The following is a 19,672-nucleotide window of genomic DNA, read 5'->3' as shown; positions in this document are numbered from 1 at the left end:
GCTCTGCCTAGTTTCAACCTTTGTAGAGGTCTAATTAAGAGTAAGTAGAGTAATTAATTAAAAACATTGACTTACCATAACTTTGTAGATTAAGACATACCAATACAAACCAAGAAATTCGTAAACTCGTAAACGATGCATTGAGTAATGACAGTATATTCATTGTAAATACACCTATATGACAAAACTAAAAGTGATTTCATTTATTGCTTCCACATCTTCAAAACAAACATATGTATTTACTGTTCTGCTCAAGAGTTTCTCATATAATGTACGTTTTTATTTTATTTTATTTTTTTACATCTTGCAACGTAATGTATCTACTGTCTAACAATTTCCTAACAGCATTTTAACTTTATTGTACATTGCCAATAAAAAAAGTACAGGGAAACAATATGCTTTGTCAATGTTATGGTTAGTTATACATGAAGATGATGGCGACTTAGCATTTAGATTGGTTGTATAGGCACAAGACCTTCTCTGAGGCCTGCTTATGCGCTACTAACTTTCAGTGTGTCCCCCTCTTTTCCAAAACACTCCTAAATACATCCTAAAGAGAGACAAATATGCTGACATCATTTTATATTGAAATGTGCTACTTTGGGCTCATACGCAGTGCAAAACAGTAAATATATAAATATAAAACACATGCACTGCCATGTAGAAATATCTACACCATACTTGTTTGTCAGAGGTCTATAGCTCTCGGATATCAGCAAAATATTTGTAAATCTGCATGTTATAATATCTGCCCAGACAAGCATGTATGGTGTGTTCTGTTGGCTTAACATCGTGCAGTAGATGCACGTCAGCAATTGCAGTAATAATGCACATCGTTCAAAAAAGAAAACTACAGTATACTTGATACTGTACTGTATTTTGCAGTGCAATTTTCCATAAACCCTGAGTCACACTTCAAAGAAGATGGGCATACTACTAAGGATAAGAAAACTATTCTCACACCTTTGTAATAATACTGTATTACACTAATAGCTGAAGAAAATAGTTTGTATAGTATGTTTATATGCAGGCCCTCTGAGTGGCAGAGTCTGTATTTGCACAGGGTTTAGACTCTTAACAGGCTCTAACAGGACACAGGACACAAAGTCATGCAGGGCCCTAGCTTTGGCTTCCATTCTTGCGTCTAAGTCTCAGGTTGCAAACTTCCTGGACAACCTGGTGACAGAGATGGGGGGTCCTAAAGCCAGCACATACGATCTTAAGTCCTGGTCCTGGTCTTCCATGGACCAGAAAGGGCTTTGACTTTTTTTTGAGTGTATGTCTTTGCGATAAGTCCCTGCTTTGGGTCCCTCCCTGAATCTTGCCAAGCACGTTCAGCACCTTAAGGTACGTTACCTGGGGATGTTGAGGAGCAGTTGGCTTAAATCATGCTGTGCATGCACTTGCTGTTTTTTTGGGCCGTCCTCAATCTGCTGCACAGACTGGTGAGCTATAGCGGCTATGGCCTGGGTGATGGGTATTGCTAGACATTGCGACCAGTCTAGTGTGAGGTAGGTCAGTCCGCTCCTCTCCTCCTTGTTGTGAATGTAGTTGGACTGGTGCACCAGTGCTTTTAAACCCATTTGCAAACAGCAGGTGAGGTGTTCATTATGGCTGACTCTAGCCTTGTGGCCCACTCGGCATGACCAATTGTGTTTTGGGACATGAAATGTTGTGGCACAAGGAGAGGTACAGAGTCCTTTAGAGCCCATTAGAGTAGAAAGCCTGGGTGAAAGAGAAAGTTGATTAGGTCTTGTAGTTTTAGTTCTATCACAACCAGGTGGATTCCTTTAACCTGCCTCCTTGCTCATTAAGCTGAACTTAGTTAGGAAGCTGTAGACTTAGTATATGGGGAAGTGCTGTATAGGGTTGTGTAGGTGTGGTTGACTAGGTTCATTCTGATCCTGATAGGTGTGTGAATGTACATTTTGACTGTGTAAAGTCTGATGCTTAAAGGGTTCATCAAAGGGCTACAATGTTGATAAAATTACCGTCACATTATGTAACCATTGTTATTCCACTGATAACTGCAGTTTAACACACTGTTAACTGCAGCAAACAGTTTTTTAATCCACATGCACAATCAAACAAATCCACATCTTACTGCTATTATCAAGCCATAGCAAATGGACAACACAGATGGCTGTCTCAGCATGCTGCTAAAATGATGCTACATAAAGTACAACCCAGATATATGAACACTGTGGTGCAGGAAGGTTTATGGCCTTGGAAACTCTTGGTCTAAAATAGGTCTATGGAGTCCAGTGGTGTTCAGGTTGGAGTCAGAAGGGGCTTGTGAGGAAGAGGAGGTGGAAGAGGTTTCAGTTGGAAGAAAGATCAGTGCAGACTGTTGATGCCCTGGGATCTGTTGCTGTTGCTGTTGCTGCTGCTGTTGTTGCTGTTGTGGCTCTGTATTTCTTTGTACAAGCATAGCTGTAAGGCTGCCCTCATTGGGCGCATTCATGTTGGCCAAGCTCGACAGAGAGTCTTTGGATTCCTGAATGGCCTTCTCCAGTTGGAGGCTGGGGCCCTAAGAAGAAGAGTGGCAGAATATGCAACTTAGTTGCCAGCTTAGGAGTTAACGGACCTGTATTAACTCTAAAACGGAATGTTATTTCATAATTTCAACATGTGGTTTTCATTCAATATTTTGTTTCAACTTGGATAACCTATTCTTAGTTAAAATGGTTTAGAATTGTGAAGTGAATTTTCAATAATTTTTTTTAGCCTGTTTAGACTCCCACATGGACAAGGCTAATGTCATCAAGTGGCTCAGACTGGTTCCTGTGATTGTCCAGACTTTCTAGCAAACACCGTGGTAGGCACACCATTCAATCAAAACAGGTAGGAGCAAAGCAATATAAGACATGTCTTTATATAGAAACACCCTCATTGCCTCCTTAAACACCACTGATGACTTGAGTGATTGTGCTTTGCCAGAAAAAAGCAATGTTTCATGAACATATGTGCAAAAATAACTTATTGTATGGGAAGAAAACTGTCACTACCTTCTAAAACCTCCTTACTTGAGTTCCTGTATGGCTGAAAAAATCTCTTGCAGTCAGAGCAACTGGCTGGACCTTCACAGCAGGTCTGTGATAGTCTGGACTGGCAGTCACAGTGCTGTAGGCTGGAGGTCCCAGTGTCGGTTGTCTTTGCAGCAGCTGCAGGATGGTCTGAATATCTGTCATCAGCTGAGACTCAATCCTCAAAAAGAACAGAAAAAAACGAAGTAAGAAAGACAAATAATCACAGACAAGAAAGACAAGATGAATGCATAATTCTCACAAGTCTGATCATGTAATGCCAGTTGTACTTCATTGAGCACTAGATGGAGCTTGTGCTCTTCAGTGGACAAATGAAGAGATGGTGGAAATACATTCTGCCAAAGTAGTGGACAAAATACGCTGTCCATACAAGGAGTGATAATGAGCTTTCTGTGGGAGGTGTGAATTTAGTGTTTAATGTGGAAATGACTGTATCACACTCATTTTAGGGAATCTTATTATGAGAAGATTTTATCCAAGCTCTATTTTTAGGGCCTATGGCAAAAGTGGGTAATGCTGAAAAAACCTTTTAATTATCTGTATCCCATCTAAGATACACATAAAATGTGTTATGTCCCTGGTTTAGTGTGCTGCTCTATTGTACAAGGCAGCATTGTTTACTAGATCACGACTGATGAGGGATTAAGTAAAAGTTGACATTCATTACAGGTCCAGCAAGCTTAATTTGTCTTGAATATTTATATAGATTGTTGAATAGAATGCTACACCAGCATTTCTTTCCCTGCCATATCCTTAGATAGATTAGTCAAAGCCATAAAAAAAACGAAATGAGAGAGAATTGCTTCTCATCCTTCGGTCAGATAGCATTTGGGAAAAAACATGGTCAGGTAGAGAGCAGTGGATAAAATGTCTTACTTGTGCCAAATAAAATCTGCCGGCCCGGTATTCCCTGCACCCTGATGCTGTCTCTTGGTCTCTGTGATAATCTAAGCTAAAAATACCACCTGCTGTTCATTTGTGTGTCTATTTCAGGTGGCCTGCTGGCTGCAGGTGTGTGGTTAAAATATTGGCCAATGTGGTTCTCCACTTCAGAAAATAATGAGAATAAAATGCAGTGTACAGTATTAGCTCTGGTGAGCTTACTTGCATATCTATTGTTTAATTACAGTTAGTTTAGCTAAAGAGTTGGTATTGTATTGTTGTTATCGTTATTGTACAAAGATGTGTCAGACATACTTTGTTCTCAATCCTCAGTTTTACATTCCGTTTAGCTACCACAGACTCTGCAATGTGTTGTACTCATCCTTTATCAATGTTAAATATGACTTGGTTCTGCAGCGGTACATCCGGCTTCCAATAGATCCAGCCACCCACTCGGAGTCCGACAAAAGCTACTGCCAGCTACTTGCCTTCCTCCACCTACTCATGAACATTGGCAATTGAACTAAACGTTGCCAGTGATGGCAGAGGAAGTGTGGCTTACTTTTAGCAGTGTGGGAGGTGACAACTTTAAAAAATAAAGCATTCCATAATCATTAGGCACTAATGGAAAATCTGATGTTAGGATAAGTAATACAAGTAATCACACATTTTATTCTGTTATTTCTTCAGAATATGACCAAAACTATTAACAAATGCCACACCCTCACGCCTAAAATGTACTTTTTTTTTTTTTAATTCCTACTTTTCTGTTGGTAACTTTGAGACCTCAGGACAGAAAAATACTTTGATTATCTACAACTTGAGACAAGTGGACAAGTAGGTCAAGAGTTGCAAAGAAAAACTCCAGCACACATTCTTACTTGCAAAGAATATAAAGTTTGAATAATATGCAACGTTTCGGTACTGGACCATCTTCAGGTTTGAAGAAGATGGACCATCTTCAAACCTGAAGACGGTCCAGGTTTGATCGGAGGTTCATCTTCAGGTTTGAAGATGGTCAAGTAATGAAACGTTGGAAGTAAGACAGTGTGAGACCTCCCCAACAATTTGGAATACACATCAATGTTTGAGCAACAACATAGAGACCCAGACTTTCCAACATTCAAACCAATAGCAAACTGAACTGTGTCTAAGCGCAATAGGCTACAGTAAAGGGGCATTACTCCAAGTGTTGCAGTCAACGGTTTCTCCTGGCTCTTTCTGTTGTAGTTAATAAGACATTTACAATAATGCAAAAATACTATAAATGCTAAACTTAAAATCTCATATATGAAGTATCCAGTGTGACTGAGAGAGTGAATGAGTTATCGGACTCAAATAATAAAGTTGTGATCAAGAAAAAAAGTAAAACACTTTCTGTGCTGGTGACACAAAGTAACCATTGAGACTTAGAACTGTATAAAGAAGAAAAAACACTTTTACACTCTGTATATTATACACTAGTTTATAAACGGGTAAAGTTTAAATTCTGGTAATTTCTAGTTTACGATTGTTAAATCAATAAATCTAAATGCTGACTCTGAAAATATATGTACCTGTTTAAGTGCTCTTGAAGCTGACCTAAGCGGTGTTCCAGGTCTCCATATGTGATCTCAGTGGCAGAATTATCGTCTCTCAGGTCCTGCAAATGTGCTGACTCATCCAGGTAGTCCGTAGGCTTCTTACAGGCCCATTTATCACAGCAAAGATCTGGAGAGCCAAACCAACATGCATGCTTTACATCATCACATGTGGGTCAGGCCAACGTCATCACTAAAAAAAAACTAAAATAGAATGTAATTAATCTCTACAGGAGACCTGTGTGTAGGTTCCTTGTTGTAATCTATCAAGCCCTTGTACTGGGAGAATTGATGCCATGTTTTCCAGTAGCAAACTAACTCTGTTGTTATCTCTGCTGGGCACCTGGTAGTATTCAGCTTGCTGTCCACTGATATGTGTTGAGCCTCTTTTGTGATTTTAAACACAGACTACTGTGATTACCCTATCAGGTGCTGCAGTCTGTGCAGTTGGCTATGTACTATCATGATAAGCTTTAAAGATATGATGACCCTTGTTGGATGTTGTGTGTGCCTTTACCATGAATGGCACTTTGCCCTTAAGTGGCCTCGTATTGTGTATCCTTCCAGCAGTAGAGCTTAACAGCTTCAGTCTGTCACTTAGTTCTTAGTTTTCTTCATATCAACAAAGGTCTAACTCTAACTACTTGGTTTGCCAATCTTGTCATTGGGATGTGCTTTGCTCATTCAAAATTCTGCGATTTCTATAAAAGGTTATAGACAGTTTTTTTTTAAATCAAGCACACTGGTTTAGTAAGAGACACTATTTGTTATTGCAAATGTAAGTCTTTAACGCCCGGCCCCCTTTTACAGATGTGACTATTGGATACCTGAAGTTACAACAACCAAGACCTCAGATATTGAGTTAAATGACATCAACATGTACATTGACAATGACATTACATGTATTTAACGCCTGTGTCATAGTCCGGTCCTTTTATTTTATAAAAAATAGGGCATTGAGTGGCCGGGTTAGCTCATTCGGTAGAGCAGGAGCACACGTAAAGACGCAGCGACCGTGGGTTCAACTCCGACCGGCGGCCCTTTGCTGCATGTCATTCTCCCCCCCTTTCTCTCCTTTTATGTTTACATCTGTTCTGTGGAAATAAAGGCCTTAAAGGCCCCAAAAAATAATCATAAAAGATAAATAAAATAGGGCATTGAATTGACTGTTGCTGATATGTACAAAACATGCAGCAGTAAAATATGATGCCATGTATTGCAATAACCATGCTATAAAAGCCTTTGTGAAGCTTATAATGTTTGGCTTTTATTGTATACAATAATCAGTTGATGATTAGATTAGGCTATTGCTGTGATTCAATTGCTATTTCCCCTAATTTAGAAAATCCTGTCTCATAGTGTTAGAAATCGCTGTGCAGTCTTTTTGTGTACTATAAGCCTTTAAACTCATGTATATGTTAGTCAAATGAGCATTGGAAGCCCGGAAAGATCTCAACCACCTCCACACATTTGCTCCAAGCTTCAAATAGAAGTTGCTATTACAACAACAACGACAAAAACCCGCACTGGCCTCTCATTGTTGCCAATTACGTGTTTGCCCTGCACCACCAAGGAACCCCTAGCAACACTTCTTAATAAGTTCTCAAGATTATGTTGACATAATACTTATCAGTAAAACAAAAACACATTACCTTCAAAAGATGGTCTTTGCTTTTTGTTGTCTCTGACAATAAGATTGGAGTCCAGGACTGGGGCATCGGGTGGAGAAGGACCCAGGAATTCTGAACTTATCTTCAGGCACGAGTTAGACTCCCTCCCCCTCCCCAAGGGTTTAATAACTTCTTTGCCTCCCCCTATAGAAGGGCAATCAACAGGAGTCAGTGGAATAACAATGTATTGTAGTCCTTATGGAATAGATTCTCCCAGGGAACTCCACTCAGTAATCAATAACAAAGAACAGATTTGCGACCACAAGAGGCCGTACTGGACCTGTGCAGATTAATTTCCACTTACCTTTAGATACATCTGGTGTAAAAGAGATCCTTCTTTTAATGTTCTTACTGGCCTCGCCGCCTGAATCCCCGCCTTGGGAGCCTGATGGCTGCAACAATGGGATCAATAATATATATTAATTGATACAATTAGTGGTCAAAATTTATAAATTTTAAGTTGTTAAAAGATTAATTAAATCTTGCAATATAAATATAACAGTATAACTGTGAATGTCCATAGCCTTGACAATGTGAATCGCATCAATTGAACATGTAGCTCCCATAATACCAGTGCAATATCGTCTACCTTTGGAGACTCATCTCTGAGGTTGAAGGTAAGCTCCAGGTTGTTGAAGAAGTAGTCAGCAAACTCTGGGTACATGTCTATCACCTCCAGCAGATCTTCCCTCTGAATGGTGCTCAGGTCACAGTAACTCAGAGCTCGCACATCAGCGTTGGACTTTCCGGGCTTGGAAAATAGATGGATCATTTCTCCAAATATGTCATTTATTCCTGGTATCAACACACACACACACACACACACACACAAACAAAGAAAATTAATCTTCTCGAAAGGCTCACTAGTATGGGGGAAAACATGTCAGTGTTACCTTCACTGACTTCTACAACGAGCCATGCGCGTTATAGAGAATAAGTTGAGTCTTGTTTTCTATAGACTTGTCTCGCTGTTCCTCAGGCTCTCACTAAAAGGGCACAGACATGTTTGTTTTTGTGGATAATAAAAATCAAAAAGCCTTTCCTCTCTGTGTAGATGGTCTCCCAAGGTGTGTGCATCAGTTTTCTCCCTATCTTTGATCAAAAATTTATGCTGAGGATAAACTGATAACTCAAAGCAGCTTTGATGTGCGGGAAAAACGGAGGGTTTGATAGTGACTGACACACTTGCATACTTCAAAGCGAAAAACGTGTGTTGATAATGGCTTATCGCGTAATGAAGCCAAGCATATTGCTAGGACGTCATGACGACTACCATCCAAGTTTTCTATACTAAAGTAAGAGTCCACTTAGCAAAGGACTGGAAGTCTAGTTTAAAGGCCTTGTTAAAAAATCCCTTTGTTGGTCCCTGGGTTCACTAAATGCCAACACTGTAAGCAGGGGTTCAGAAGAAAGATATGATATGTTGGCTGCCAGTGTGCCTTTCACAGCATGCACCGGACACCTTTCTACCCCAGAGAATAGCCTTGCACAGAGTGCTGAATCTCTTCCCAACATGCAGCTCTCAGCACAAGGATTTAGATCATCATTAACCTGGATTGTAATGTAAGACACTATTTCCTCACTTGTGAAACAATGCAAGTAACCTTGTCAGGTTCAGTATCATTACAAGAGGAACATTTCTTTAGCGCTATCAGCTGACCACTACCTGTTAGAGGCTGCGACAGTTTGGTTTTCACAAACAAATTACAGCAAAACGGTGCTGTTGGAGCATTATGTTTGTATTAAATACAACAGCACAGTGTGTTTGTTAGTAATGTTTTTTTGTGTGTTTCAGCAGATTTGCTAAACTTAAACCCTCTTCTGTTGGTTGCAGCTTTGGAGAGCATTCATCTCATTAATAATGCCAACTTTAATCTAGATGTGGCCTGTAGCAACTGCTTGTTAAAGAGAGAAGATACATACTCATTGTTCTAATACAAGAAATGAGTATTCACTATCATTATGCTATAAAACGGAGGCTTAATAGTATTTCACATTCATAGCTGGCAATGGTTTTAGTCAGAATAGTCTTTTACTGCCCATTTAAATAATCCCTATCTTGCAACTTCAAGTCATTTCCCTGTGCTGTCAAAAAAGTGGCAGCTATTTTCCCATGTTCTTTGAAATTGCCAAACAAGCTTTCATGGAGCCACTTAATAGAAATGCCACAGAGACTCAAACCTGTTACATGAACAGCCTTATTGCCTGGAGGACATAATAGGGGACAGCAGGCACACCTTGCCATTCTTGTCAAAAGGTGTGATCACAGTGTGATTAAGCTGCTGCAATAACCTTACCATTATCCACGTTTAAAGGACTCACAATTATAAGAGTTAATTCTTCAATGTGCACACAAGTCAGGCTGAGCCTCCTCCTAAATATTACTCTGCTAAAATACTGTGTCCAGTGCGAAACTGCACTGTCTATCCTTTCCTCAGCTTGTGACAGCAGTATCTCCACATACTTGAAAATATCAAGCATCCGAGGCAGAGTAGGAGGTTAGCTCAATCAATAATTCAAATATTTCAATCAATCAGAACAAACTACATAATTAATACCCTTCACAAAAAGCCCAAGGTAGAAACCCACATGTGCATTAAAGGAATAGTACACTTTGTATAGTATAGTATAGTAATATACAAAATGTGAATAGAGAAATTTTAAATCCCCAATCTGTTCAATACAACCATTTGAATATATTCACACGTGGGTATTAGCGAGACACTGTTGTAAGTAGTGCAATTTGACTATATACAAAAAGCTAAATCTTGGCATATTGATAGCATTGACATTAGATTTACGTATGCAAACTGAGAATAATAGGACTTTGAACCACCCTTTCCTTTTTCAAAAGCTGCAGAATAGTTTTTTGTATTTGTCTCAACAGGTTTGACTGTCAGCCTCTCTGTGACATGAGGACATTTTGAGAACAACAGCCACTGCCACTGCTACTACTTTCATGATACTAATGATTGGCACTGGCAAAAGGTCAAACAAAAAACAATCTTTCTAGGCTCAAAGAAGATTTATAAATCCCCTATACCATTTTCAGTTTTCATAGGACATACATAACAATCTCTTATTAATTTAGTAGCCCTTACCTAGTAATGCTCATTATTACAATTCACATAATCAACAAGGGATTGTATTTACCCAGGATGGCTACCACAATGTCATCTTTAAGGACCTCAATAGAGCCGCGAGACAGAAAGTAGAGAGCGGTAAGCACATCACCACTATGGACCAGAGTGTCTCCAGGAGGGGCATGAGTGGTTTTGAAGTGCATGGCCAAGGCCCTCAGGCATCCTTTGGAGGCTCCTTGGAACGCTTTGCAGTTTTGAAGAAGACTCTTGTTGAGATGAAGGCAGATATCTGCCTGCAGGCACTCAGGAAAACCTTTTAACACCTGTGATGCAGAGAAATTCCGTGAGAGAAATTCAGAGAATATTGAGTTTGATATACTCAAATAGATTTTTTCTGCAAGCCGGTGGAAAGCAAATGGGTTAAGATGAGTGTAAGAGGACAGAGTCATAGACCTATTATTGCATTAAGAGACCTTACATCTTTAGTGTATCGGAAGAAAAAATTCACTATGGTATATTTCAATCAAGACGCATTCATATAAATTATATCAAAATGTAATAATTCCTGATTTTGTGGGATTTTTTTATAGTTATTGTAAAAATAACAGCCACCTGGATTTATGTAACCGCCCCCTGAGCTAAACACATATTGCTTTGTCAGTTTTGGCTTTGTCTCTTTCTTTTTATATAATATTGTAGTGGGGAGAATGTGTACTGTGTGATTACCAAAGAGGCCACCAATTTTCTACCCAAAATCCACTCATTTGTGGAAGCCATGGATTAAATCCAGACTTTTGATGTATGCATCCACTTAAAGAAAAGAACTGGCTACATGCATTTTTATTTGCTTGTTAAAGAAGAAAACAGACTTCCCTGACCAGTACCCATGTTTAGTGATCACAATGTTTATGCTTTATCCCACACCTTTAAAGTGTGTAAAATATATAAGATGGAGGAAGAGCTAATTTATGGGAATGTAAAGCGTTAATTAGTGAGTACGCACTTAATCTTGAGTTGTTGCCTTAAATACCTTTCATTTCTTGAATTGATAGGAAATTGATTGAAACTGAACTCTACCAAAATCCATAAAAATACCTGGGAATAAAAACCTTGCACACAATCTCAAATCTAGGATGAAATGAGCATTAACACATTTCTGGTGAGTAGTAGGTTTGTTGACTACAAAAGGATGTTGTTGATTAAAAGTTTCTAATGGAATTGAAACGAGACAGGATGCCATTTTCAGCACATGCTACTTCACACACATTTCACTCACATGTTTTGGTCTAAAATAGGATGTATTTGCTTTGAGATATGAAACTATGCTGTAATACTTAGATACATTCACACAAATCATGCATAAGTAATGGAAATCTCTAATATTGACACTATCAGGATAACGGGGTTGCTATTTTATGACAAGAAAATGACAAGAAATAAAAACATGTACCTCCTGCTCTTACCAGTGTAGAGATGTTAATCCAGATGAAAAGCAGACAAGAGAAAGAAAGCTCTTTTTAGATTCTTGCATACATAGCATTTCTACAATCATTCAATGACATTCATTTATGACAGTTCATTATTGTGGGTATGATTTCCAGTTACATTTAGAGGACAGGTAGATGTGGTGATCCTTTTTTATTTACCGTGTTCATATCAATGCCATTGGTGTAGGCCCAGGAGTGTTGAAAGTACTCTTCCAGCCTCTGCCTCAGCGGGTTGGGTATCTGGTGAAAGCGTATGAACTCCTTGACCCGTAACATTTGAGCATGATATCGGGCCGTACTTGAGTACAACCTCTGGATTATTGCAGAGACGTTTCCAAAAATGCTGGCATACATCAGGGCTGCAATACAAACAATGATGAAGAGGTGAGTTAGATTCTACAGACTGTTTTGCATGTTTATTGCATTTGCCCACAGACAGACACGCTGTTAACTTGATTGAAGGTGAACAAGTACTGACATGAACACAGACAATCCGTCTAGTCAAGTCTAATCAAGTCAATTTTTATTTATATACTGTAGCTCAATTTCACAAAATCCCTGAGTTGCCTCAGGAGGCTTCACAATCTGTACAGCATACACCCTCTATCCTTTCCTTTGGAAAGAAAAAACAATGAATTGAAAGAAACCTCAGGATGAGCAAGAGAGGAGTGATCCCTCTCCCAGGACAGACATGCAATAGATAGTTTAGGATGTGATAAAAATCGGTGTATGCCTTAATCCTTTAGGTGCTGCACTAGAGAAATGCAGAATTAAGTATAGCTAAAATTAAAATAAAAAAGACCAAAACATACTCACAGCCAATCAACATGACACAGATGGAAAAGATCTTCTCTGAGTTGGTGTTTGGGGAAACATTTCCAAAGCCCACACTGGTCAGACTGCTGAAGGTGAAGTAAAGTGCTGTCACATACTTGTCCTTGATAGAGGGACCCGAGCTTGGGTCGCTGTAGTTGTATCTCTTTCCTATGGACACGCCCAGATTGTCCAGCCAGCCAATCTTGTGCTCCAAGTAGGGCTTTTCCACATTGCCAATGGCATACCATATACAGGCTAGCCAGTGGGCAATGAGGGCAAAGATGCACATGAGCAGCATGAGGACTGCAGCACCATACTCAGAGTAGCGGTCCAGCTTCCTGGCTACACGCACCAATCGCAGGAGCCTAGCTGTCTTCAACAGGCCAATCAGAGTGGTGGTCTAAACAAAATGCACAGTAGGGTAATTCATTAGTAATATTAGTTTGAGTAGTAGAATACTTTTGCAGTAATATATTACAACAGCATATGTCTTATTTCAGTATTTGACATTTCATTTATCATGCAATTCTCTCATCAAGAAACAATTTTATTTGTCGCACATCTTCCACAGCCGTGCACTCTGACATGTTCTCTTTGTTAACCACAATTTTAGAGCGGTGACAAATTCAGAGTTACTTCACAGTTCACAAACTGTGGTAACAAGTTTCCACAACAGTGAAAAAAGACCAAAACTCCATTGTGGCAACTCTCTACAGCTCTTTGGTCAAAGGCAAATGAACACAGACTTGAAGACACCTGCAGGGCACAAAAAAATAAATCCTCGTTTATTCAACACCGAACAGGCAGTAACACTCATTCAAGTGACTTCCTGGGAGTTTGTTGCTGCTTTTGTGTCATCAAGAAAGATTTTAGCAACACTAACCATCATTCCAAATGGCAAGCTGATTTATTTACCAAACAATTACTGAATGACCTTTAAATGAAGTTAATGTCTGAACACTCTCCTTCCTTACCACTCAGTTGATATTGCATTAAATCTTTATTTTCTTAAGACAAATGAAGAACAAAATCTATTTAACATTTTCCTCATTTTGTTTCTTTATTATGAAGTTAAAGTTGTTTAAACAACAGTTCCACTATGTTTGAATCCAGACATTATTAAGCATTGGCATTTAATATTGTGTTATCCTGTATTTAAAGCCAAGTGGCAGAGTTGTTTAGGCCTTCAAAATATCATATTAAGCTGTCTTTAAATTATCTTTCAAAACTGTGCCAGCAATCATTTTTGTTCTGCTTTATTGATATGTTGGTTACAATTGTGCAATAAGCCGGAATTGTATGATTTCCAACCTCTTTTTCAGTATAACATATAGGATATCTGACTTAACTGCAAGCTTTCTGCTTTTGAAAAGAGATTCATCTTGTTTTTTTGAGGGCCTAAATTATTGTGAGAGCTAATCTTTGGGAAAACCTTCCTGTTTTAAGTTAAGCATTTGGATTGACATTAGAGGTTTGGCTCCAATCTTGTACTTGTAATCCCATTGACATTTATATCATTCACCTATGACCACAAACTTTTCCAATTGATTTGAATGGCCAGAAATGGCAGCATCACTGACCCGCCCACTAAAAGAAATTATGTTATGCACAGTATAGTTATGTATGGATCTAATTTACCTAATGTACGGTAAAGTTGCTATAGCTCAGCAAGTAGTAGCGAGCTCTGGAGGTTATTTTAAGTAAACAATACTGAGTACAACCTCAGTAAGACTGGTCATATATAACTGATCATAATTAAGGCCTGTTTCACTGCTGGGTTAACAAAAATATCACCAATCATCCATTTAACAACACCAGAATAAAAACTAATTAAAAAGATTAACCGTGAAATATTTCAAACAGAATATTCAATTTGGCCTTAAAAATCCTGTTTGGGTTAAACCAACAGTCACACTACATGTAAACTCTACAAACGAATGAAAATTCAATGAAGTACCTGAACAAACAATTACATAACCCAGCTGCACAGCACTACAACCCCCCTTCCTTCTTTCTCTCCCTCCATGCTACTCTCTGACAGGAACAACAATATGAGGTTTAAGCACTCAACTTATTTTTCACCATATTCACAGTGAAACAGCTTAAAATAAATATTTAGTTTTTCTGTTTTGACTAGTTATTATTTGCAAAACACAGCATGGTGCCAATTCTGGATACTGCCTTGCACAGTATGTCAAATCTTCTGGCAGTACTAAGTTTTGAAAGCAACAAGACATTGGTTGAAATCTTTTTCAAATATTTTCTCTGCTCCGATCATAAGGTTTACTTAAGCTCTTGTTAAAACCGTCTCGTTAAGCTGCAAAATTAAATGAGCCTTGTGAAAACCATCTGCCACTGTTACAGTTGCTTTTATTTTCTGAATGAAAATGCAGTTAAGCAAGATTTCCCGTGTCTGAAAATTAGAAACACTAAGCTGGTAACCTATACATTTAAACAATGTGTCATGGTATCACAGTGTATGACCTATTTACAGACCTGAAAGTTTTACCCCTCAGATGTTTTTTCAAATGAAAATCAAGTTATTAGTGTAAAAGTCATGGTTGGCTATGTAATATATCATATAAATAATATATATTATGAAACAATATATTATTTTATAGTCAAAATATAACATGTTTACTTGAAACCTATTGTACAAATTGGCCAGGACTGTTTTGGGATTTACAAACGTCAATTTTCTTTTTTGGGTGTTGTCATTCAATAAACTGACTCAGCAGCGGCGACAAAACATGATTATGGTGTACTGTATAATCAGAAGCTTTTCTGGTGTAATGGAGTGCCTACAAAGCACGGTAAAGCATTGAAGTGGATTCAGAACCTGAAGGTACATATCCTACCAAATAACATGCCAAAAGGCCTGGCAGCTAGCCTACCAATGGCCATCTCACATCTGCATGTAAGCTGTGCACACACCCCCGTTGGCGTGCTCTTCACATAAATGCATCATTGATTTCCATTTGGTAAGCCATTAATCCGTGTAAATGGATTCTAGAATCAGGACCATTCAAAAAAGAGAGAAAAAAAAAGTATGAAAAAACATGCAATTTAAAGTAATCCTTTTTAGAGCCGAGACAGAAAGATTCAGGCTTTAAGTAGGGGCCCAGGGGCACAAGTCTGGACTTAGTAAATGGATAACAGTGAAAGCATGGTCATTGCATGGTTGATGTGCAGCAAAGCTCTCTGGGAGCAAAAAAAACAAACAGGAAAAAAATATGCATTAGAGAGAACATACCTCATCTGATCCTGAGCCAAAGATAAGAAGGTCAAAGGGGATTGCCGCCACCATGTCTATAAGGAACCAGCCTTTAAAGTAATGAATTGCAATCTTAGCTGGATCGCTGACCACCTCCTCGTTCAGGTTTACGTAAGTGGTCCTGAAGTTTATGAGGATGTCGATGATGAACATGATATCCACCATTAAATCCACTACATTAAGAGGGCTGCAGGAGTATCCGCATTCACGCCTCTTCTGCTCCTCTGTGTCATTGAGAAGAAAAGCTGCAGAGTAGGGAGTGAGGATTGCAGTGTAGATGACCAGCAGCAGGATCAGCCAGTCCCACACGGCTTTGAAGGGGCTGTAGTGGAGAATGGTGAACTTGTCAATGCGCGCTGTCTGGAGTTTGTACTCTGGTAGCACATCGGCTCCGAGTGACAGGACCTGGAGGAGAAAGTAAGTAAGTCAAACCATCTGATTATACCTCCAGTTTGATTTGAAGTCAGACAGGTTTTCACCTAATTTCAACGTGGATCAACATCTTAGTTGAATAGGATCGCTGAAAACCTTATGTCCTGTCATCTGTCTAAATTGATGTGTATTGTGCTCCTTTTTGTTGATGATCCTTTTGATATTTGATCAAAGACACCAACAGGTATGTAATTCTTATGATAATTATTGCTAAAGCTCAGCAGGTAATTGAGCCAACTCACAGACTTCCATGGACTGATTTGACAGCAACTGTGACACACAAACGTAAGTGCTCTGCAGTCAAACAGTATTAGGTAAAGGCAGCCACTTTAGTATGACAGGTAGATTGCCAATGTCGTGGGGTCATAAATAATGTGGTGCCACTGACTCGTTCCACATCAGTACTCTTGGTAAAAACGGTAACTCCTTTACTGTAAAGTCAATAAAGTGGAAAAAAGCTGTACATACATTTGTGCTGATATTGTGCAGATATTTTTTGATTGATTTTTATTTTTCTATTTTTCTTTTTTGGTAGACAAACATTTGTTTTAATTTCTTCATGAGAATGAACTCTGACTCAATAATAAATAATGCAGTGTGCTCAAGAAGGCCAAGCCCTCTCCTGTTTTTGGCTTAATAAGCAGTGACAGACAATGCCCTTTTATGGCAGAAAATAGTGCAGATGAGGGCAGCGGGTCCCTCTATTCATTACAGTACACATTCCCCTATCTTCAACACATGAATTATAGATTTCCCCATGCTAGCAATAAGAAAGTAGATGTTCAAATATCAGCTGGAGCTCCAAACTTCAAACTAAAGTCAGCAAGCAGGGAGAGCATTTTATCCTGCTGATGGTTCTTCTTCATTTATGAATGAGTAAGCTGTAGAAAGATATTTCAAAATAAGGTTTCTGGGCTTGTGCTTGGCCGTTGCTAAGGAAGTATACACAGCATTGCTTTTCTGTTGTAGTGTGATCTACACACTGTTTTCATTGCTATAAATACAACATAATAGGTCAGAAGTAACAAAGTTAAGCCAGGCAAAAAGTATTGTATAGGCCTATGCATTTTGGCTTTCTATTGAATGCATTCAACTGGGAATTGTGCCACAAAATAGCTGCTGTTTCAGCCATATGACAGGAAATGTTTTTTTTAGTATCCCAACTTTCTCTGCAATTTCGAATACCCAATTATTCTTCCTTCTTGTCCTTAATGCCTCTGCTCCACTGTTGCTCTGGGTAGGCAGTAGATCTCTGTGAACTGGGATGACCAGCTTCTTTTTATTTTCACCCACCAGCAAGAAATCTCACTGGCAGGCTGTAACACCTGCTGTGTATCATACCACGCTATCCCACAACCCAACTTGCAGGTCAGCCCAACTAATGATTACAGTCAGTGCGGTTACAAATACATAAACACTTTGCCTATTTCCCACCCACACACACCACTAGTTGTGTTCTTTAAAATAAAGAATCAAGGATGATTGAGAATAAAACCCCAGGTCTCAGGTCTTATGATGGTCACTGAAAATGTTGTCTTTGGTTGAGAAGATACTGTAATGCCAAAGAAAGCGGAGCTTCCTGACTCACCTGTGTGACTTTTTCTGTGACATTGTGTGTTCTGTCTTTGACCTTTGGTGCTATGATGGTCGTCTCGGATGTTGGCGGAGACTGAGTCTTCTTATCAGTCCCCTCAGAGAAGGTGAGTGCAATCAAAGGGATCCTGCTGATGGTGCTATACTTGTTGATGTTAGAATCAGAGGTAGAGCCGAGCAGGCTGGACTTCACATGATTAAATGGACCTGGTGGTTTAGAACAAATAACAGCAGTCACATTAATAACCTTGGTAAACATATATTTCAAATTTGTACATTGATAAGAGTTGAAATGATTCAGTAAGAACCCAAGTTATTACCCACTGATGGCTTTGAAAATTAATTTAAGTATTCTCACGTGATTTAGTGAACAGAGGTAAAGCAATTACAATTAATACTGAATGAAATAGGTGAAATAGGGATATCAGTTTTGGGGATTTGCAAGCTTTGACTTGAGAATTAATGGGATGCTTCAATGATTGTAAACCTCATTACCATGTTTTTGGTATTAGGGTGACATAATGATACATAGAGCTTTGTGTACTGTAGATGCATTTGTGTATCCAGATATACAGTAGCAGCCTTTCATACTTACATAATACCTTAGACTAATGTATTCTGGCATCAGTAGATAGTGGATGGGCTACAAGGAATGTTTAGCTACCTTCTTTGCAAAATGGAAATGCAAGAAATGTAAGAATAAGGTTGGGTACCAACAACTATACTTGGCTGAGAATTAAAGCCAATTACAGATTAAGAGGAGCTGGTGTTTCATTAAGAAATAAAAGCTTTTTAAGTTTTCTAAAAAGCAAAGTTAAACAATCTGTGCTTCTGCTTTCATCACAGGTTACGCATACATCAACGCACATGTGTTAACAGTTATGGGGGACTTGAGAAAGTGCCTCTCTTAAAATCATTTCACAGGTAATTTCATATGTGGCAACAGAAAAATGTTGAATACAGAGTGTTTCTGTGCCATAACACAATGTTGGTACTTGGCCAGCTATACAATTGTTTAGGATTTATCCCAAATAATGTATGCCTTGCGCAGTTTGGAACAATAAGTAGTCAGCAGAGCCACTACAATGTCACATAAGACAAGCATACACTATGCATACTAATCGTAAAGGAATGCTTTGATTGGCACAGGATGAGAGCGGATATGAGGCTTAGGCTATGTATGGTAACATTATATTATTTTATAGACCGCTGAATCATTTTACATAATTAAGTGCAGTCAGCCCACTCAACGCAAAGGGGAATCTGTGAAGAGCATTTGTTCTGATTGCCTTCCTTGAACCAAAACAGCACTGAGCAATTACATCATGGGCAGAAATACATGATTACCTCTAACATTTTCAGAAGCATTTTGTTGACAGAACAATTAAAAAAGAGAAATTAAAACATTTAAGAAAAGATGATATATCCATCCGTCCATCTTCGCCCGCTTATCCGGTATCGGGTCGCGGGGGAAGCAGCTCCAACAGGGGACCCCAAACTTCCCTTTCCTGAGCCACATTAACCAACTCTGACTGGTGGATCCCGAGGCGTTCCCAGGCCAAGTTGGAGATATAATCCCCCCACCTTCATCGAGGCCTTCTCACTGCTGGACGTGCCTGGAACACCTCCCTAGGAAGGCGCCCAGAAGGCAAACTTACCAGATGCCCAAAGCACCTAAACTGGCTCTTTTCGACGCAAAGGAGCAGTGGCTGTACTCCGAGCTCCTCACGAATGACTGTGCTTCTCACCCTGTCTCTAGGGGAGATTCTAGCAACCCTCCTAAGGAAACACATTTTGGCCGCTTGTAC

At 39.1% G+C, this 19,672-nt stretch overlaps 1 protein-coding gene across 1 annotated transcript in view; it reads right to left on the bottom strand.

Moving 5' to 3' along the window:
* Positions 1-169: 169 nt before the first annotated feature.
* The window catches only part of LOC117953455 (potassium voltage-gated channel subfamily H member 7-like), a 35,903-nt gene continuing 16,400 nt past the window's right edge, over positions 170-19,672 (bottom strand). Inside the window, exons 5-15 of the mRNA XM_034886516.1 lie at positions 17,860-18,071; positions 15,819-16,244; positions 12,566-12,965; positions 11,908-12,108; positions 10,333-10,587; positions 7,769-7,974; positions 7,484-7,571; positions 7,162-7,323; positions 5,486-5,639; positions 3,027-3,207; positions 170-2,530 (exon numbers count right to left, since the gene is read on the bottom strand). Of these exons, the coding sequence (XP_034742407.1) occupies positions 2,219-2,530; positions 3,027-3,207; positions 5,486-5,639; positions 7,162-7,323; positions 7,484-7,571; positions 7,769-7,974; positions 10,333-10,587; positions 11,908-12,108; positions 12,566-12,965; positions 15,819-16,244; positions 17,860-18,071 (2,597 nt within the window). The 3' untranslated portion in view covers positions 170-2,218. The remainder of the gene's footprint in view (positions 2,531-3,026; positions 3,208-5,485; positions 5,640-7,161; positions 7,324-7,483; positions 7,572-7,768; positions 7,975-10,332; positions 10,588-11,907; positions 12,109-12,565; positions 12,966-15,818; positions 16,245-17,859; positions 18,072-19,672) is intronic.

Source organism: Etheostoma cragini, chromosome 11 (assembly GCF_013103735.1).
Source record: "Etheostoma cragini isolate CJK2018 chromosome 11, CSU_Ecrag_1.0, whole genome shotgun sequence".
Lineage (NCBI taxonomy): Eukaryota > Metazoa > Chordata > Actinopteri > Perciformes > Percidae > Etheostoma > Etheostoma cragini.
Note: the sequence above shows the minus strand (reverse complement) of the source record. Positions and strands in the feature narration are given on the sequence as shown.